Source organism: Paramormyrops kingsleyae, chromosome 21 (genome assembly GCF_048594095.1).
Source record: "Paramormyrops kingsleyae isolate MSU_618 chromosome 21, PKINGS_0.4, whole genome shotgun sequence".
In the NCBI taxonomy this organism is placed as follows: Eukaryota; Metazoa; Chordata; class Actinopteri; order Osteoglossiformes; family Mormyridae; genus Paramormyrops; species Paramormyrops kingsleyae.
In genome coordinates this window covers 14,027,247-14,049,267 of record NC_132817.1, presented here as the reverse complement: position 1 = coordinate 14,049,267, position 22,021 = coordinate 14,027,247, and the positions used below count along the sequence as shown (strand labels likewise).

Genomic DNA, 22,021 nt, shown 5'->3' with positions numbered 1-22,021 from the left:
AATATCTAAAATGAATATGTCCCATTCAAATGTAAATGTATTCAAAATATTTTGAACTGTGTATGAATCTCTTTAAATCGGTTAGAGAGGTCGTCGTATGGCAGTTTGATTCGCTTTAAAGCACATCCTGTAAGTGTGGACCCTCTGAGTACAACCGCGTTAGTGAAATACCCATCATAGGAAGATATTTATTGACATGGACACTTGGAGTGCCCAGTGCATCTTTTCATTAGAAGCGTCCCGAATGGCAAACATGTGAGGTGTAAATGTTCAGTATATCTGCATAAAGCCTTTATGTTTTACATACCTGGCTCCAGTGCGTAATCAGTATCCATACGACTGCTGTGCCATTTATTTATGCACATGTCGAAATGCTGTAATAGCTGTTCAGGTGTAGCATGTGATTAGTGAGTATCAGTATTTGTGCGCGACTAAGAGGAGAATACCATGTGAACACGGACGCGCTATAGCTTGTCACGAAAGCTGAACGTGTGACAGAAACCCAGTGACATGGGACCCACAACAATGCAGGTACCCACGCGCCACCAGCGCCTATTTGCGAGGGGGCGATGCTCTCAAGTCCTGTGCGGCGAGTCTTCAATCCTGATGTCATATATTTATTAGGGTTAGACATCCCTGCAGCTTCCACTAAGCGACCCATTCACTTCTGAACAAATAAGGCAATTCATCACTATCTGTTACATGGTCCCCGATTGTTTGGATTATAACTGGTCTGGTGTTACTGGTGCCTGACTGTCTCTGGACAGTGGTCCCGATAAATGACGGGGCGCCCAGGGCGCTGACATCCGTATGGCTGAGGTACGATGAGGGACAGCTGTGAGCTGCAGTCCTTAAGACTCTCCCTCTTGGTAGCTCCCGCCCCTGTCTCCGCCGGCCAAACTCCGTATTTCTCTGTCCCCCCCCTCCTCTCGCTCTCTCTCTCTCTTTTTTCTCCCGGCTTGGGAGATCTCCTCATCCAAACCTCAATCACGTATGATTGCGTAAGGGAGAGAAGGAGCTGCAAGCCTTTCATCGGCTTCCCTTTCAGGGAGGTGTAACGGCGCATCCGGTCGCCCCGCAAATGCTTAACTGTAATTTTGTAGCGCTTCTTCACATCCGTGGGCGTAATTTACCTGTTTTACCAGCAAATGCGTTATCATCGGTTGCGTGCCGAGGCGCTTGGAAAACAGCATGCCGCTGCACTCGCATGAAATGTGAGATCGTTTCCCCGGCGGGGTTTCGGTGGCACAGACTGGCGGCTCGCACGATGCCCGTTATCCCGGGGGGCACGGTGCCTGCCCGCCGCTTCTTTCCGACGCGCTTCGCCACTGTGTCGCACCGCCGGCGAAATGCAGTAGAAAGTTTCGCGCTGTGAAGCGACGAATAGCTGCGAAATATTAATTGAAAAGTTCGAGGCTCCCCGGGTGCCTATAGCGGGAGACACGTTTGCGTCTGCATTGGCTGCCATCGGGCTGTGAAAACGCACCGTCGCGTTCTCATCGTCCCAGGATGGCACAGTAGGCTGCCCATGGCACAGTAGGCTGGCATAGTTTTTTTTGCGCCGCTCTCGCTATTGCATTGACTTTAAGTTTTGATTCGGCTAGTACATGATTCGTGAGGCGTGCGGACGGTTCCGTCAGTGTGTCGAAACCCAGACCTACGTGGATCTCGCTTTTTAAAGCCCGTCGTGATTCATGGGGTTCCGTGGATTTCCGACAAGATCAGGATGACACTTGGTTAGACCGGCGCAGCGCTACATGTTACGCGCCATATACTCGTGTTTGCAATTTATTGCGCCAAGCAGCTGCGCCACTGAAGCTCTACCTTCCGACTGGGCTCATTGGGCTGGGAGATGGCCGCGATCGCTAGCTCCCTAATCCGTCAGAAACGCCAGGCGAGGGAGTCCAACAGCGACCGGGTTTCAACCTCCAAACGCCGCCCCAGTCCCAGCAAAGACCCCCGATCTCTATGCGAGAGACATTTCTTAGGGGTTTTCAGCAAGGTCCGTTTCTGCAGCGGCAAGAAAAGACCGGTTCGGCGGCGACCAGGTTAGTGCCTTGGCTTTTCGAATGAAGCCCCCATCCCGCCCCCACTCCTATAATTAAGCGATTACGTTCCCGCAGTCGAAATGTTAATAGAAACGGTCAGAGAGCGATTCTCTACGGTGTAGACATGCGATGGCGAAAATCCACCTGTTCCACCCTTTACGTGTGGTTTTCTATCAGAAACGACAGAAAAGCACCGATTACAGCCATCGGGATGTACGGGGATGCCCTTTATGTTGTGATGTTATTTATGTTTTTGTTATTTTGTCGTTAAATCGGTGTTCCCGCGCTAACAATGACTAATATGATCGCTTGTCACCGTTGACAGGACTGTGCTTTTAAGAGCCTTGTCTACTTTCCATAATTAAACTCCAAACTTTAAAACAGTAAGGCAGGTCCACAGAGGAAAAGCTACACTGCAATGCACCAAGGGGCATTTAGGCAAAATGTTTACCGGTAAATCTTTATCACAGCTGTGGTGCAGCACTGGTACAAAGTACCGACTGGCGCTGGTCCGCTCAGACGCTGTGATGATGGCGGGCAGGATAAAGAGCCACGCTTTTGGTATAGTGTAGCACTAGTGGATTGTGGGGTGTGTTTCGAGCCTGGAGGAATGGGGCGTCTTGAGGGGCACTGGCTATTCTCGCTGTGAGTACCGCCGCCGGGGCTGGGAGCCCCAGCCGTGCCCCAGAGGGTCTGATGGCTCTTGTCTCTCCTTCTCCCTGTAAGATGCACCTTCCAACCCCCAGCAGGTGTCCCGTAGGGCCATCAGGCTAGGTCAGTAGCTCTGCCTCCATCCCCATGCCGTGTGATCTGTCTATCCATCTTGTCCACCTCTCCATCACTGCCCCAGGCCCGGCGTGGGGGGGGGGGCGGGGGGTCAGCGGGGATCCGTCGCCCAGTCTCTGCCTCTCCTCCCCCATCTTGCTCTATTTGCCTGTCTGTCGGCCTGTGAGCCCACTGGGTGGAATGGAGTGAGGTTGGCGCGATGCTCTTGTTTCCTGTGTGTTGAGCCGTGTCGTGTTGTGGTCCTGCTCCTGGCCTGTTGGTGATCGGTGTTAGAGGCGGCCATGTACCCATCCCATGCCCATGCCCCATGTGCCAGCATACCCGTCAAATCTTTCAGCGTCCTCTTTGGCATCGTTCTACACCGGTACTCTTTGTGTAAATATTTGTGTTGTTGAAATGCACACAAACATGCACAAAGTTAAGCATTGTCAAGCACACAAGCTCAAAAACAGCCTCACGCCCACACATGTTGGCACACTAACATACCCTCCTACAGATGTATTTGCCAAAACTCACAGAAACCCGAGCCACGAGCTGACTCAAGCTTGGCCACATCTGCGTCGTTTCTCTCAGATGTTTGTTGGAACGGCAGTCGTGGTGTGGTGTGGAGGAGGTGGACTGTCCCAGCATCCTGTTCTCCCCGTGGCTCCTCTACCCTGCCCCTCTCTGGGACAGAAATAATACGACCTGCATATGCATGAAAGTGCCCTGGAGGCAAGGCTCCCTTGAGGAGATGGTTCTCCTCTGATTGACCAGCCTTGTCTCTGATTTACAGCCCCTATGGCTGATGGGGCGTGCCATTAATCCCAAGTGGTTGACCGAGGGGGGAGTGTACAAGGCATACCAATGGGTAGGAGGGCAGTTGTAGAGGTCAGGGATCGGCCACTTGGAGACATCGCTCATGTTGGGGGTGGTCTGTCTCCTCAGGGTCCAAAGGTCCACCCCCTACCTGGCTAGCTCACACTGCGGAGCGGCACAGGTAGAGAGAGACCCGGACTGTCATTTAATTAACGAGTGGCAGGCCCCTGACATGAACACATGCACTCCAGAGTGTTTATACCGCCTTAGAGGGGGGACCAGAGTGTATCTGTGTGATGTCATCGCAGGGTGGAGCCTAATGTGGCCCTGGTGGGTATTTCCTGTGTTGCAGAACCACAGCTGAAAGGCATTGTGACACGACTGTTCAGCCAGCAGGGCTTTTACCTGCAGATGCAGCCAGATGGCACCATCAGTGGGACCAAGGACGAGAACAGTGACTACAGTAAGTCTCTGTACTACAAATCCCATAATTCCTAAGCTGCCGAATTGCAATTGTGCTGCCTTTTACTGTTACAACAATGCTCATCCCAGAATAAAGGACTTTTAAATGGAATGTGCTGTTCTAATAGTTGGTAACCCAAGACATATAAGTACCCAACAGATAAATCTTTCCTTGACAAATTCAGTATCTTGTGATGGTGCTTGAAGACGCCATCTTGAGTGATGTTCTAGAATCTCTGGTTATGGAACTCGTTCTCTGCATATAGGAACATTCCAGTGCCACTGGGTCAATGTGCCACGTGTCTCACTATGCAGGTGCACAGAAATCGGTCACTTGTCTTTCAACCTGGCCACTCAGTGGGTCACTGTTCTTTGTGCCATTTTTCTCACGAAGGTGCGTTTCTAAGTCTAACGAGGACTTCGTGCGGCCTGTGGCCTCCGCGTTGTGGATTTCTTCATAGATTCCACTTGCTCACACTCTGCTTGTTGTTTGCCGCCATTTGCATAAACGCGTCTCTCTTTTATTTTCTGCCTTGCACCTGAGTAGGTTATTTCCTCCACAGCAGTTCTTGCATTAAATGTTAATCGTTTAACGGAAGGACACCCACATGGAGAATTCGGCTCTTGTTAAATGCTGCTTTTGTGGGGGGCGGTGTGTGGTTCAGTAAGTTAGAATGCTTCGCCTGCGATCAGAAGGTCGCTGGTTTAAATCCCATGGTCGGCAGAGAGTTTTCACCGTTGTGCCCCTGAACAAGGCCCTTAACCCCTGGTTGCTCTAGGGATTGTCTAAACCTGCTTTCTCAGGTGTACGTTGTTTTGGATGAAAGCCTGCCCTAAATAAATACAAGTTAATGTTCGTTAAATATTCTCTATCTCACATTGACTCAGGTGTTTTTTTCAGTAGTTATCTCTCGACAATGAAAAATGTTTTAGAGAATGTGTTATATGCGTGTTTTTTTTCGCAAAGAGCTTTTTTGCGTTGAATAACACCGATATATTGCCTTCAGTAGGAAGTCAGGGCTTAAGTGATGCACATTAATGTGTAGATTTCATGCACATTTATAGCGTCTTGGTTTGCGTTGTTGAGATAAGGGAGTAAATGTTGTAGTATGAGGCTCAAAGCCGTTAGATTTAATTGGATCTAGATGCTTGGTACCAGGATTTGGGGTTTTGCATTCTGCGCTCGGCACTTTCAGCTGCTTTTTCGGAGGTTTGATGGAGCAATAGATGAGGAACAGTGAAAAACAAACAACTTAGCCAACACAACTAAAAATATCTGCACCCATGTGAAGAAAGATCCCTCTGAGGAAGCAGAGTGCTTTGTGGGAAATGTGAGGGAACCGGCCGAGCAGAACACGCTGCTCAGGTCCCGCGTTTGGCTTTCGATTTCCAGAATGTAATATTAGAAGATTCTCTTTAAAAAGACGACACCCTCCGCTCAAGTCTTTCCTGGGCTTTATCTGCAGCTTCATTTCAGTTAGGACTGCAGTGTAAATCACGCACACTGAAGGTAAATGTGTTCGGTGGAAGAACGTTCTGTGTGGTAACAGGCTGTTGCTGCTGCAGGCTCTTTCCAGGAGATGAGGCACACCTACTCACACTGGGGTATTTTTGCCTGGATCTTGCAGACACGTCGTCCTCATGAGTTGCATCAGCTGTACCTCAGCCTTAGCACTTTAGTTCTGTAACGAGCCGCTGCTCATTGGTTACAAGGTTGAAAGCGAACCATGTGACGTGGCTGGGGGACAGTGGCAGGTGTGGCCCCACGATCCTGACTAGCTTCCGCTTTCCAGTGTTTGCCCTTGATCTGCTGTTTTGATCATGCCTGCCAGCTCCTATGAACGCTCACTGTCTGATCACTGCAGTGGTCTGGAATGTTCTTGATACTGCTCTGCTGGAAAGCTGTTTTCTGAGACATTGAAAATGTGGCTTGTAACGCCTTGGCTTTCTGTCCTCTACCAGCTCATCGCCAAGCTGTCGAATGGCCCAATGAAATCCTTATTTAGATTTAAGAAGAAGGGGACACTGTATGCAGGAGTGACAGCGAGGCGGTAACGATGAGGACCGTTAGGGCTTTAAGGCTGCTGCCCGTCCTTTCCGACTGACTTGCTGTTTCTAAGACCTCGTTTCGGCAGCGTCGTCAAACCCACAAAATGTTTTTGTTCAAAGCCTATGAGTCCATATCCAATTACGGAGAGTCACACGGAGTCTGAGGTAGATGCAGAGCTTGCACCTCACCCCCCCAAGTGACCCTCCCCAAGCCATGCAGAGACGCATCGGGAACTCCAAGATTTATATCTCCCTCGCATATTCTGAATAATCTGTCCACCTTCTAATTTTTGCTGTAAAAATACAAAGGTCTTCAGTTATGACTAATGGAGAATGCGGGGGCTGTGGACGCATCCGGCCTCTGAAGGACACTGATGGGTTGCTTCTTGTGTCCCCAGCCCTATTCAACCTCATTCCAGTGGGACTACGCGTCGTGGCCATCCAGGGAGTGAAGGCCAACTTCTACATAGGCATGAACGGCGAAGGCTTACTCTACGGCTCAGTAAGACCATACTTCCGCTCCTATTGTGTGTGTGTGTGTGTCGTCTCTCCATCTGTGTGTCTTCCAGATGCACCATGTCTGTGTGGGGGTGTTGGCAACAGCCCCCCCCCCCCCCCAGCTCCAGTTTATCCTGTGTCAGCTGCTGGTGTATAAGGGCCTTCACCATTCATCAGTATCACCATTACGAGTCTCCGACAAACATGACGTTTTCATCTGGGAATCTGTTTAAAATGAGAGCCGAACTCTTAGGCTGCAGATCTGGAGACTAGCCATGATAATGGTGTGCTGTATCTCCTTAATCGCCCCCGTACACACCGACTGAGTGCACTCCTGGTGTAAAGAGTGAGACATGCTTCCATTGCAGAAACGTGTCGCTTCACGAACACCCGGCATGTTTTTAATAGACGACGACAAGTTAAAGAGAGGTGTTCTCGCTCATAGGAGTGAGTCTCATATCGCTAACTATTTTAGCTCACGTTCGTGGTGAAAATGAAAGTTATTAAAGGCTTCCCAAAGTCATGATTAATTTTCCTCTGTTCTTATTTTAAGCATCTGATAACTGTCTTTTGGGTTCCAGCAAATGCAGTCACGTCAGTCGCGATCACGGTCGTCGCGGAAAACGTTATTTACATCAAGGTTACTCTTGCTGAAGTGTTGATAAGCAAAAGGGATCGGGGTGATAAGCCTCATACCGAGGAGTATGGCTGATGTCTCCATGCCGTGAGTTATTCTACTGGTGATACCTGGCTTTGATCCAGGATATTTAGCATAACTTCTACTGTCCCTCAGCGCACACACACATCTGAACACGTGTGTGTGAAGCTGTGGCAGCTGATTCAGGAGCACCTGAAGCGCATTTCTCAGACACGCGGTGAGACTGCAGCAATGCAACAGGGCCGATGGGGCTGCCAGCTCTGGATTACGTGAGCCGAGCCGAAATGATTTTTCAACTATAGCAGCCAGGCTATAACTTCACAATAATTGGTATTCTTGCCGTTGAACTTATTGACAAAATGATACGCATAAACTGAATTGCTTTAGCAGTCATATGTCAGGGCATTTCTTAGGAAGACACAGAAGAGTGCTCGCTGTAGTAAAGTCACTCGAGTAGCTATGGTAAATATTTGCATTTACCCAGCATGCACCTGGGTGTTCCTCTCAATTTTCCCTCCTCCACTTCTCTTGTCTCTGCAGAAGGGGTTCTGGGTCCAGTGTGCTGCCTGGCCTTGTTTTTTGTGCAGGGCTGAGGCTCATTCAGAGCCGCCCTCCAGGGATATATTCATGCAGCCCTATTTCTGCGCTTCGGATTCACCTGATGCTATTGCTGTCTAGAGGGTCCTGTTGCTGGACCATGGCTGTGTAAAACAGCCTTGGTTCACTGGGGTGATGTTGGGTTTTGGGTTAGCGTGCTGGGGTTAGCGGTTTATTGTTAGCTTGCTCCGGTTAGCAGGTGGTTGTTAGTTTGCTGGGGTTTGTGAGTGGTAATGTGTCAGGGTGAGTGGGTTGGGGTTACTGGAAGTGTGCTAACATGCTGGGGTAGAAAAGTGGGTGTTGGCTGTCTGGCATTTTGCCGTGTTTAGGGAGTTAGTGTGAGCATGCTTGGGTTAGGAGTAGGGCTTAGCGTACTATGATTAGGTCCTAGGAACCCTTAAACTCGTCTGGATTCCCCCTCTCACCTGCCGGCTGTGATCTGTCATGCGGCGTAAGAACACCTGTCCTGAGCAGTGGGGGTGACATCACCCCGCTAGGCGAAGCTCGTTGGCCCATTTCCTGCGGATTGATGGCCCCGTGTCAGACACTCTCAGAATGAAGGCCTCATAATGATCCTCTGTCACGTCACTGCGGCCCGTTGAGCCCCTTCTGATCTGTTTCCCTGACAGTGATACGGGGCCCTTTCAGCAAGTATTTATGACTCTTATATTGCTCTCCGCTCCCATCATGCACTGGGCAGGGACGTCGGAAGTTGATTTACTGGGATTCAATCTGCTAAAGTAGCTGCTGATCCTGCAGCTGCCGGGGGGACTGGCACAGATCGTCTATTTCTGAGCTAAGGAAGCGGGTTCAGGGCATCCAGGCAGCCTTCATTCCTGGTCGGCCGGCTTCAGATCGCACCCTTCTCCTCCTCGTGTCGCGTCAGCGCGCTAGCTTCGTCCAGGTACGTTGTACTGGCCAGCTTCCCCCCCCCCCCCGAAGCTGAAGATGGTTACACAGCAGTAGCTACCAGCAGTCGATACGTGCACCGATGTGAATCAGCGACACCAATGGCCTGGTATCACGGTTCTGTGCTCTTCTGGTCAGCTTTACACATCGCCAAATGTGTTGTTATTTCATAGATGCAACTTCCCCGTAGTGTTTTTTTTTTTTTTTTAAGGGTTTTTCAGCTGGAGGGGGCTGAATAAGCTCACCGTGCCAGGCCCCCCCCTCCCCCATCTCAGGCTCCTCCATTATGCATCACAGGCTCTTTCTGACCTACTTTACCGTTCAGCGGTACCCACCGCTCTCGCCGCACACTTCATAAATGCATGCGGCTTTAAGTAAGAGCCATTTGCCAGTTTGCTAATGGTGAGCTCAAGATGGCAGGTGGCTTGCTGGGCTTCTTGCGCCCCCCCCCCCCCCCCCGCCCCCCACCTAACCTGACCTTCTCCTCGCGTCCTCAAGCAGAGGATCGCATATAGAGGATGTCACCGTGACGGGGGAGCTGTCACACCAAGACCCGGGGTTTGCTGTGACATCAAAAACGCTTTTTCAATAGCTCGTCATTGCTGTCTAGTAGAGGGATTATGTCGGCTCTGACAGCCGTGATCCTAAGGAGAAACGGCAGCTCAAAGGGGCAGTGGGATGATCTGTCCTGTGGTGCAGCAAGATGGGCTCTCTTGAATGTAACAAAAAGGTTGCTTTTTTTCCATCCAGCAACACCTGTTTTCCCCTTAAGCTGGAGAGCTCTCTGTTTCCGCGATGCAGCACAGACTCCCCCCCCCCCCTTTAAGCACGAGGATGGTTCCTCGGTAATTGCTGCAGGACGGTCCTCCCTTCCCCGATGCAGTGTGGCTCTCTCCCTCGACAGGAGCATGGTCTCTCCTCCAGTGAAATGCTAGGTGAGCTTGTACCTCCGGGAGCCTGTGGAGCAGGTCGGTGGGCTCTCGTTCGGGAGGTATCCGGTGTGGCACGCGGCTTATAGGGAGGCTTAGTTTCTTGGCGTGCCTCATTCGCACCCCCAGGGAGGCTAAGCGCTTTAACCGAGTGCCACCCATTCCTGCGGCGAAGCTGTGCTGGACTCACTTTGTGCGACTGTCGTGAGGAAGTGTCGAGAGGAGCATCTGCTGGGAGTCTGCTTGCGGTTGGAGAGCAGGGAATCCTACCAGTGGGCGTCAGTGCTGCGGCGGCGCGGGCGTCAGTGCTGCGGCGGCGCGGGCGTCAGTGCTGCGGCGGTGTGGGCGTCAGAGCGCTTGAGCGTCAGGGAAAGTGAGAGAAACACTGGAAGGAGAGCAGCTCCAATCAACTAGCTCTCACACTGACACCAGACTGTCATTCCTCTTGATGGAAGTCTATCATTCGCCACGGTGCCAGCCTGTCATTAGTCATTATGCCAGGCTGTTATTTGTTATGATGCCAGTCTGTCATTCATTATGGTGCCAGCCGGTCATTCACCAGGGTGCCAGTCTGTTGTTTGTCATCATGCCAGTTTGTCATTGGTCATGGTGCCAGACTGTCATTGATTATGGTGTTAGCCTGTCACTCGTCATGGTACCAGCCTGTCAGTCGTCATGGTACCAGCCTGCCACTCATCATGTTACCAGGCTGTCACTCGTCATGATGCCATCTGTCACTCGTCATGGTACCAGGCTATCATTCGTCATGGTGCCAGTCTGTCACTGGTCATGGTGCCAGTCTGACCCTTGTTCTGATGCCAGTCTGGCATTCATTACGACGCCAATCTACCGTCACTGATGCTTGACCTTGCGGTCGTATGGTAATGAGGAACCCGTTTCCACGGTAAACATGCAGTCAGTAATGTAGAACGAAGGAGACGACCTACATTTGTTGGTGCTTAAGCTCCATCAAAGTCGCTGTAAAGGCCCAAATCAGAAATGAGAGACGTGACGGAGAGCTTAAGCGGAATGGCCACATCACTCAGCATCCGCTCTCGGGCTGCAGCTCGTGTCAGACGTGATGGATTGACGCCAAGCGGAGCGTGAAGGCCGCACCGTCGGGCCGCGGATGCCTGTCCCGCCCTTGGACCAGCCCTTGGACCAGCTGTGCAGCTGCCTGAGTAGCCGCTGGCAGGGTGTGAGCTCTCCCTGAGCCTCGTCCTCATGTCCTTCCCACATTCCCAAAGTGAGCGGAGTGGCCGTGCAGACGGGAGCGGCTGGAGCGGAGCCGGACTCCCGACCGGCAAGCGAGGTCGGCTGCGTGATAATCCCAGCAAGAAGATCTATGCAGACAGAGGTCTCCTTCAGCACAGCAAGCGCTCTGACAGTGAATGAGCACATTGGTGACCTCGAGCAGGGCTTTTCAACCTGTCATCCTCTGAAAATGGAAAGAGACCTGAGCCTGTGACACCTACTGACACTGTGGTGTGTTTGTGTGTGTGTGTATAACAGGCAGTACTGAGGCTGTAGTGTGTGTGTGTGTGTGTGTATAACAGGCAGTACTGAGGCTGTAGTGTGTGTGTGTTTATAACAGGCAGTACTGAGGCTGTAGTGTGTGTGTGTGTGTGTGTGTGTGTGTATATATATAACAGGTAGTACTGAGGCTGTAGTGTGTGTGTGTGTGTGTGTATAACAGGCAGTACTGAGGCTGTAGTGTGTGTGTGTATAACAGGCAGTAGTGAGGCTGTAGTGTGTGTGTGTGTGTGAGTGACTGAGTGAGTGAGAATGAGTGAGTAAGTAAATGTTGATTAGTACTGGGACTGCAGAGTAAGTGTATCACAGTACTGAGGCTGTAGTGCCTGTGTGTCTGAGTGAGTGAGTGAATGAATGATGGTCAGTCCTGGGGCTTTCGTGGGGTTGGGTGTAACGTGGGGTTGGGTGTAACGAGGGGTTGGGTGTAACGTGGGGTTGGGTGTAACGTGGGGTTGGGTGTAACGAGGGGTTGGGTGTAACGTGGGGTTGGGTGTAACGTGGGGTTGGGTGTAACGAGGGGTTGGGTCTAACGTGGGGTTGGGTGTAAAGTGGGGTTGGGTGTAACGAGGGGTTGGGTGTAACGTGGGGTTGGGTGTAACGTGGGGTTGGGTGTAACAGGGAGTGCCGCCAACCCTCAGACGCTGATAGTCTGAAGCATGCTGTATTCCCCCTCTCTGGGCGGGGTTTGTCATAGTCGAGTGTATCGGAGTGCGTGTTAATGCTACTTTTCTAACACCAGGCACCCGCACCACGGTCGCTATGGCAGCAGCAGCCGGGGCGCCGTGCTCCTCCACGCCCGTCATCTTTCCGGAGCCGGTTCTTGCCGCGTCCCTTAATTGCCAGCGCCTCTGCGGGGTTCTCTCTCCAAGCAGCCTGATGTCGCTGTAGCTCATTATGCTGATAATTTATCTGTCGAGCGGGTTCTTTACCGCGGGCAGCTCCGACGGACACGCTGTTGTTTATTAGGGTTAGGCGGCTCGGCCCTCACTGAAGCAGCTTCATCGAGCTGCGGAGGCTCCCAGCTGGGCTTCGGAAAACCTCTCCCAGCCTGTAGGTTTATTTCTTCATTGTAAAACAAATCAGCTTCTCCTGCTTCCCATTGTCAGTCCAGCCTGGGAATCCTGCCTGTACCTTTTGTACGTTTTCTGCTGTTTTGCCTGTACAGTTTGGTTTCTCTTAGTGACTGACATGGTCGCTCGTTATCCTGCCTCTTGCCGTGGGGCAACCCTGCATCCGGTTGGCCTGTTTTGTAGCTCCATCAAAACCTTTATATTTTACAGTGGAGGTGTTGCAGCCTGACTCTACAGTGTGCCCTCTTTGAGACAACTTTAGTATGTTGAGTGTTCGTGTGTGTGTGTGTGGGTTATGTATCCATTACATTGGTCCCATAGAAATGAATGGAGAATCCCCACAAAAGCATGGGTACAAATGTGTGTTTTAGATATTAATGAGAGATGAGTGGTAAGTTTTTCACATCTTTTCCCAATATTTCTGCTACATCTTGCATATGCAGCTCAGATTAGTCATATTACGGTTGTGCATTTACTTATGTTCCGCTGCGGCTGCGTGTCGTGGTCTCATTTTGAACATTTCTTGTTGTGTTTATGTGTTTGTGTTTAGCAGTAGTAGCAACTGTAGTAACACTTGAAATGCCCCTGTGTCTGAGCAATGGAGAGAGAGAGAGAGAATCTCACTCATCGTTTGTCCTGTCGTCCTTCAGGAGATGTTCACACCAGAGTGTAAGTTCAAGGAGTCAGTCTTTGAGAACTACTACGTCATCTACTCCTCCATCATGTACCGGCAGCAGGAGTCCGGCCGGGCGTGGTTCCTAGGGCTCACCAAGGATGGCCAGGCTATGAAGGGGAATCGCGTGAAGAAGACTAAACCATCCTCACATTTCCTACCCAGGCCCATCGAAGGCAAGCCGAGTTTCCCCTTAGTGACGGGGCATCTTTCCCTGTCCATGAGCTGATCGTTGCTAATGTCTAAAAGCTCAGTTCCTTTAAAGCTAGGCGCTAACTGCTAACCTGCTAACTGCTAACCTCAGTGCGCGTTTCCTCACTTGTGGCATCTTTTTGGGATGTGTTTTTGAGAGTGAGCTCTCTCTTCCCTCCCCCTCCTCCCGCCCCTTGCCCCCCCCCCCCCCCCCCACAGTCTGCATGTACAGGGAGCCGTCGCTGCACGAGATCGAGGAGAAGCAGCGCTCCAGGAAAAGTTCAGGGACCCCCACCATGAACGGCGGCAAGGCCGTGAAGCAGGACTCCACATAGCAGGAGCGCGTCGCCGTCTCCCTCCCGTTGTCAGCGGCAGCCGACTCCACGCGACAGACAAACTGAGCTCCTGCCTGTGAAGTATTTTAGACTTAAAGGGAAAAAAAATATATTTTAAATCAGGACATGAATTTACACTTTATGCAAAGCCTGTGACACAGGGAAGCTAACGTCTTCATTCCGGTATTTACTTTCTAATCGATGCTTGGGAATGTACGCTTTAAGCCATGCTGCAGTTTCACGCGTTATTTTCTGGATGCTCGGTTCACTCGCTTTCTCTGTTGCTCTGGTTATGAATACTGATGCCGTTGTCAGGTTTGCTGCCAGTGTGGGAGCCGGTGGATCGCCGTCGGCGACTCGCTGTGTCGCCCTGGGGTATTAAGAAAGTCGTCCAATAGGAAGTGATATTTACTGCGGAGCACATGTGACATCGTCCCCGAGTGTAAGGTGGGGGGCAGCAGAGTGGGTTTGGCTGCTAATTGCACCCTGGGTCAGCAGGTGGAACCCCTGAGCACAGCTTCTCTCCAGGGTGGGGTTTAACGGCACAGGTGTGTAAAAAGGCATCACCATTCTTTATCCGCTTGAACGGCGAGCCACTTCACCTCATTGATTGCAACCTCTTTCCGTTCGACTTCACCGACGTTTCCGCCGCACGCTTGCCCTCCGTTTACCGGCGGCACCGCTGACCCGTCAGGCCTCGCGGCGACGGACGCGGCTCTCACAGCGTTTCGCGATGCAGGATGATTGACAGATCAGAGGATCCTGTCCGTAGAGTAGACCTTCAGAGTCCGCCCGAGAACCCCTGGACCTGTGAAAACTCAGGAAGACATGGTGAACCCCGAGGCTCGAGAACCACAACCTTGATATAGCTACAAAGCCAACTGCACAATCGCTGGGCAATAATATAGAGCAGGGACCTCGAAACAGATTCCCTCCAGTTTGTTCTTGAAGAGACCCAGCCCATTTGAAGTTTTGTGTTCCGTTCGCAAAACACCGTAGTGTCTGTCTCAAGTCTTCCACTGGGGGGCGACAGTGAGGGCTGGGGGGAAAAGGAAGTGTATTGTGGAGGGTTAGGGGAAGACAGGCTGAGGGAGACCCCACGAAGGTAAGATGGGATTTTCGCCTGGGTGAACTCAGATTTCTGTTTGTGTTTGCTGAATGTTTGCACTTAAAACACTGTCATATAGGCATTATGAAACAAAAAATGAACGTTGAAAATACGCATCAGAATGAAAAGTGATCATTTAAAATAAAAAAAAATGAAACCACAAATGCATATTTAATTGCTGTGCCGTTCTGCATTCTGTCACACACTCCCTCTGGCAGCCTGAATGTGTTGGCTGCAGTGGTAATACTCAAACAAGGCGACCGAATGGCTGCAGTGGTAATACTCAAACAAGGCGACTGAATGGCTGCAGTGGTAATACTCAAACAAGGCGACTGAATGGCTGCAGTGGTAATACTCAAACAAGGCGACCGAATGGCTGCAGTGGTAATACTCAAACAAGGCGACCGAATGGCTGCAGTGGTAATACTCAAACAAGGCGACTGAATGGCTGCAGTGGTAATACTCAAACAAGGCGACCGAATGGCTGCAGTGGTAATACTCAAACAAGGCGACTGAATGGCTGCAGTGGTAATACTCAAACAAGGCGACCGAATGGCTGCAGTGGTAATACTCAAACAAGGTGACCGAATGGCTGCAGTGGTAATACTCAAACAAGGCGACCGAATGGCTGCAGTGGTAATACTCAAACAAGGCGACTGAATGGCTGCAGTGGTAATACTCAAACAAGGCGACCGAATGGCTGCAGTGGTAATACTCAAACAAGGCGACCGAATGGCTGCAGTGGTAATACTCAAACAAGGCGACTGAAAACCTCACGTGCTGTACCTCCAGCATCTAGTATACCTGCTTCTTTGTGAGTCCGCTGACCTGTTCCACCACCAGGCTTCTGCTGCTCCGCACACATGATCACATGACCACTCCCCCCCCCCCCCCCCCCATCTGGCCTCCAGCCCTCATGCCCTGTTTACGTCCTGGCTTCCCTTTGTACCTTTCAGTTGCTGGTGTATCTCGGTTGTCGTGGAAACTGCAGTGAAGAAGGCTGTGAAACCTTTCTGTCCCTTAAAATTCTGTTTGCAGGGTGATTGGTTAGGGAGGGACACTGAGTAGCATCACACTTGCTGTCATCTTCATTCTGTCACCCCCCAAACATACACGCTGTCATCTTCATTCTGTCACCCCCCCAAACATACACGCTGTCATCTTCACTCTGTCACCCCCCAAACATACACGCTGTCATCTTCATTCTGTCACCCCCCCAAACATACACGCTGTCATCTTCATTCTGTCACCCCCCAAACATACACGCTGTCATCTTCATTCTGTCACCCCCAAACATACACGCTGTCATCTTCACTCTGTCACCCCCAAACATACACACTCATCTTCACTCTGTCACCCCCCAAACATACACGCTGTCATCTTCACTCTCACCCCCCAAACATACACGCTGTCATCTTCATTCTGTCACCCCCCAAACATACACGCTGTCATCTTCATTCTGTCACCACCCAAACATACACGCTGTCATCTTCATTCTGTCACCCTCCAAACATACACGCTGTCATCTTCATTCTGTCACCCCTCAAACATACACGCTGTCATCTTCACTCTGTCACCCCCCAAACATACATGCTGTCATCTTCATTCTGTCACCCCCCAAACATACACGCTGTCATCTTCATTCTGTCACCCCCCAAACATACATGCTGTCATCTTCATTCTGTCACCCCCCAAACATACACGCTGTCATCTTAACTCTGTCACCCCCCAAACATACACGCTGTCATCTTCATTCTGTCACCCCCCAAACATACACGCTGTCATCTTAACTCTGTCACCCCCCAAACATACACGCTGTCATCTTCATTCTGTCACCCCCCAAACATACACGCTGTCATCTTAACTCTGTCACCCCCCAAACATACACGCTGTTATCTTCACTCTGTCACCCTCCAAACATACACGCTGTCATCTTCATTCTGTCACCCCCCAAACATACACGCTGTCATCTTAACTCTGTCACCCCCCAAACATACACGCTGTCATCTTCATTCTGTCACCCTCCAAACATACACGCTGTCATCTTCATTCTGTCACCCCCCAAACATACACGCTGTCATCTTAACTCTGTCACCCCCCAAACATACACGCTGTCATCTTCATTCTGTCACCCCCCAAACATATACGCTGTCATCTTCATTCTGTCACCCCCCCAAACATACACGCTGTCATCTTCATTCTGTCACCCCCCCAAACATACACGCTGTCATCTTCATTCTGTCACCCCCCAAACATACACGCTGTCATCTTCACTCTGTCACCCACCCGTGCCCATGCATAGTCTCACACACATTATCTCATTTGTCCTTTCTTTTCTTTAGTCCAGAACATTCTCTTGCATTTACTGGCTTCCTAAGTGCAGCTGGTTTGTAAAAGTTTAATTGTGTGACAGAACAAGTGAAGTATACGCCCATCAGAGTGCTGGAGCTCAGTCTCCTCTGTGTCGCACTGGGATCCTATAGCTGCCACGTTTCCATCCGAACCAAGTGCATTTTGTGCAGTTTTTGGGTGACTTGAGGGGGCCAGAGTATCTGTATGGATCTGAAGGTAAGTTTGCAATAACATTGTGGTAATATGGGCGCCCCATCTCTCGCCATCGCATCTCCCATCACATCGGGCATCGCGCTACATCAGAACATAAACAGACTTGCTGTGCCTTTGATGAATTCTATTGTCCTCTTTTGTAGATGTACCTGATTTTCTATGCCCTCTGCACGTTGGCTTCCGCAGTGGAGATACCAGGCTGCACAAGCTGTCTGTCGCTTGATATTATTTTATCTTGTTGCTTCGTCGACACATTTATGGAAACCTTCACCACAGCTTGCAGTGTTACATTCTTATCTCGCTTGTGTTGCTGATATTTCCCCTTCTCCCCTGTAGCGTCTAGCTGGGTCACTAGTTTGACAGGATAGTTTATCTGTAGCGTCTAACTGGGAGGCTATTTTCTACCGGGTTGACTTTGCTGTAATCTTGGCCCTGACTGTTAGCACAGTGCTGTAGCTCTCCAGCTCAGTGCGCTCCGCGGCTGACCCTGGCTCTAAAGATGAATGCTGGATCTGGTCCCAGCGCTGCCTGAGATAAGGCTCATTTCATGTTTTAGCAGGAGATTTATGCAGCAAGTGGGAGCCGATTGAGTCCTCGTGTTTTACTGTGATAGGAGACAGACGGAGTTTGGAGAAAATGTCAGCTAACACCTGGAACTTAGAAAATTGGAGAGAGAGAGAAACAGGTGTAATTCTATCATTAAACCACAAGGGGCACCATCCGTAGGCTTGAGTCTATACCTTGGGGTTGCAGATCCATGAAGGATTTTACTGTTGCAGTTGTCTAGGCTCCTTTTGTTGTATTTCAACTATATTTACTTCAACTACCTTGTATTAATGCTAGTAATTATTTCATTGTTCATTAGTGCTGTATTGTTCCTACCAGCATAACATTTTTAAATTTGGACCATACTGAAGGGTTCTTAATGTCCTTTTACCCTTGTTGCTATCAGACTCTCAGCAAGAAGCCTCCAGCACGCTGGTTTTTTTTCTCATCTAATTTACTGAAACACAGCACATAAACTCAATAATCTCTGGAACATTCAACAGACGTCCTTCAAACACTTCGTTATGCAAACTTGTTTTCTATATTTTTTCTTGTTCCGTTTTTCATGAGTAACGATTGAATGTTTAAAGAACACATAATTAAGGACATTTACTCATAATTCGTATACGGTGAGCATGTTGCAGGCGGGGGTCTTTCTGCCTGTCTTCTAGCGGGGGTCACGCGAACACCTACGATTCCACTGTCTTATCCTCTGACATCGTCAGCCTGCGATAACACCAGGTATCCATTGGAGGATTTAAGTTCCTGAAACAGACGCATTGGAAGTCTTCCCAACAATCAGGGTCACACTGTTCCAGGAAGGATGTGGCATGCAGCCCTGAGCAGAATGCCAGGCCATAGCAGGGCACACAAATGTACACTTTCTGCTTTAAAACCAACTGCTGTCAGCTAAGCTCAAAAAATGAAATGGTGGATATTCTATATGTGTACCACCTCCCTCTGTTTCTGCCTCCGGTTCTATACACATACCACCTCCCTCTGTTTCTGCCTCCGGTTCTATACACATACCACCTCCCTCTGTTTCTGCCTCCGGTTCTATACACATACCACCTCCCTCTGTTTCTGCCTCTGGTTCTATACACATACCACCACCTTCTGTTTCTGTCCCTGGTTTTGTATGGGTACCTCCTCCCTCTGTTTCTCTCCCTGGTTTTGTATGGGTACCTCCTCCCTCTGTTTCTCTCCCTGGTTTTGTATTAGTAGCTCCTCCTCCCTCTGTTTCTCTCCCTGGTTCTATGCGTGCGTCTCCCCCCTTCGTTTCTCTCCCCGGTTCTTAGTGTGTGCCACCTGTCATCTGTGTGGACCGACTCACTGCCTGCACCACATGGTACTAATGGCAGGTGCTGCCTCTTATCTGTTCCCATGACGTGCCCCGCAGGCCTTTTCCAGCTGTGACCTCTGAGCTCTGACCCAGTCAAATGGAGCATGGGGGAGAGCAGTCTCAATCTGCTTTCCCTGTTCACCCCCCCCCCCCAGGTAATGTGTGAATGCACCAATCCAAACACAAGCAGCCTCTGAAAGGTGCCCTGACTCTGTGTGTGCTGAAGAAGGGAATGTTTGAGTGTGGATGTGCATTTTGACCGAGGCGCCTTTGCACAGTGAATATAAAATTGTACTCAGCATATCATTAAGTGAGCCAACAGTTATGATTTTTCTCATTTTTGAACATACGTGCATAATAAACAGATCACTCACGGATACTCAGACTCACCCCTGCGCTTCGTCAAGAAGCTGTATTTGCCTGAGGTCTGTTCTCCCCCCAGTAAGGGTCATATGGTGGACAGTAATCGCTCCACTGCAGGTAAGCTGGTGGCAGGGAGCATGCCCAGTGCCTTTAAACCAGGCTGCATAACCAGGGTCCGCATAGCTACCATTACTATGTAGAAGTGTAATGTCAAAATGGTGGAAAACGAGTTACAAGGAATCCTGTCTTGATACCTGTGTATGTGTGTGCCATACTGTATACCGCAGGAATGGTTAGCCTGATCCAGGGGAGCTGTGGGTGCCGGTGTTTGGGATGACCTCTGAATGACCTTGAGAGGTCATCCCAAAAACCCTCACTGGCCTTGCATGGGTCAGCACCCCCCCACTTGAAATATAACTAACACATGACAGTATTTTGGTCCAAAAAAAAAACCAAACAGGCTTCAGTTCTCCACAAGGCTAGTTTTATTCTTTATATTTATTTAAATATAAAGATTTAAATTAAAATATCAACATTTAGAGGTCACTTCATTTGACTGTTTTTTTGTCATCAGAACTAAATAGCAGACAACTGTCCTACACTTGTAGGTCTAAAACTTTATCGCTGTCTTTGAAGGAGCTGGAAAATTCTTGTGATGGTGAATGAGCAGTCAAAGAAGAAACTGTTCCTGCTTCTCGCGATAAGGCTCGACTAATTACAGCACGTCGGGTCCACGTGGTCTTCTTTTGGATAACTGATTGGTTGGCTTTCCTATCAACCAGTGTTCTGGGTCTTAAACTAAATGAAAACACATTTGTTCGATGATTCCTTTATTAAAGTAGCACACTGTTAGTGCTATGTGCATCTGCTTGTCACTTGTGAAGTTTTCAGCACTTCATATAGCCAATCTTCATATAGCCAATCTTCATATAGCCAATCTTCATATAGCCAATCTTCATATAGCCACTTCCAAAGATTTCTGTATAGATCATGTATGAACTAGAAATAGTACCATGTTCTCCATTTCATAATTCTTTTTATTGATTGCGAAGCACTTAGCCAGTTAAGAACCCAGAGCAAGAGTATGTACGTAATAACAATACAAACAAAATGTACAGAATGGAGCAATTTCTAAATGCTTCATAATCAGAAATTGCACAGGTAGGCAAGATATCCCTAATGGACCAGAATAAGCCTTACGGAGAAGTGATTCTACAATCGTCATCTCTTTGCCTTGGTTTGTGGACCACCCTAGCGTGGTATGTTAATGAGGAGGGAGATCTCAACATGCTTTCGAGAAGGAGAGAGGAAATGGTTGTATTAGGAGGCAGCAGCACAGGGGGATCAGCAGGCCGTGGGGCCTTTCCAGTAGACGTTCCTGCAGCCGGGTTTTCTCTGGCGGCTGCCCGGGGTGCTGGAGTTGCTGGCCGACCGCCGCGTGTCCGGATGCACGGATTCACCGAACTGCGCCGGCCATAGGAGTTCCCCGACGAGCCGTCTGCCCCAATCCTGCAGCGTGAGGATGTCAGATGGGCTGCGTCACATGCGCAGACACAGACACATATACGCGGTGCCTTCCCATTGGCTGAATGATTTTTAACTCCTCCCACACATATACACTGATACCGAAGTGTCTGAGGCACAAAAAATAACATGCCTTTTTTTTTTGCGATGTTTATGAAATAGTAACGATTGCTAAACCTGCACATATTAAGTGAAGTAGCGACATTGTTGACACACCACAACAAAATGTGTCCTCTGTATTTAACACATATGTGACATCATAGCAAGCAGCTATTATTTAGCACCTGGGGAAGCATGGCCTTGATCAGGGTACCTTGTTGGTCAGGGATCTGAACCAGCAACCTTCTGATCATAAGCAGACTTCCCTAACTATTAGGACACCACAGCTAAATGGTTGAATTACATGAAGGTACGTGTACACACGGTCACGCACGGCCATCCACGGCGATGCTGCCCTACCTGTGGAGCCCTCGCGGCGGTCTGGGCTTCGGGGAAGATGTCCTGGGGCGGCAAGCCTGGCTGGCTGGCAGAGCCGCAGATGCAGAGGGTCAGGAGCAGGAGGGGCCCCAGGAGGCAGGTGGCACGCTGGAGCTGCATTCTGGAAAGCGGAGCTCAGAGGAGGCGACGGCTCAGTGGTGGGGGTCCCTTAGTGGAGACGGGAACTACAGCCCTTTTAACTTCACCATGGGGCCCCCCGCGCTGATGTCATACTGCACTTAGAGACCTGGGGACGTCATGCTCCCTCGCAGCCATCCAAAGGCCAAGCACACGGTTTACTGACTTTAAACGCAGTAAATTAATTAACCTGTTTAGATATGATCCCTAATGACATGCAACTGAAAAATGTGTGCACCTCAACACCGGTTACTCAGAGGGAAGATCCAGAGACAGCCAGGGGAGACCAGGCGAGGAAGTTACTCTAGTGTGTTACTTCATTATTTATTCTCCTAATGGATTCCCCAAAATAGAAATGGTTTCATGATGGACTAGATGTGGGGGGCAGATAACATGGAAACTGACGGTCATTTAGTGGGGT

The 22,021-nt window shown here is 49.9% G+C and overlaps 1 protein-coding gene across 2 annotated transcripts; it reads left to right on the top strand.

Moving 5' to 3' along the window:
* Nucleotides 1-976: 976 nt before the first annotated feature.
* On the top strand, nucleotides 977-14,809 carry fgf12a (fibroblast growth factor 12a). 2 transcript variants are annotated; one of them, XM_023798163.2, is made up of 6 exons: nucleotides 977-2,048; nucleotides 2,775-2,822; nucleotides 3,985-4,095; nucleotides 6,542-6,645; nucleotides 12,988-13,186; nucleotides 13,422-14,809. In XM_023798163.2, exons 1-6 carry the CDS (start codon nucleotides 1,853-1,855, stop codon nucleotides 13,535-13,537), a joined length of 774 nt encoding a protein of 257 aa, XP_023653931.1. In that variant the 5' UTR covers nucleotides 977-1,852; the 3' UTR covers nucleotides 13,538-14,809. The 2 variants fall into 2 exon arrangements, with proteins under 2 accessions (XP_023653931.1, XP_023653932.1); XM_023798164.2 differs by lacking the exon at nucleotides 2,775-2,822.
* Nucleotides 14,810-22,021: the final 7,212 nt, after the last annotated feature.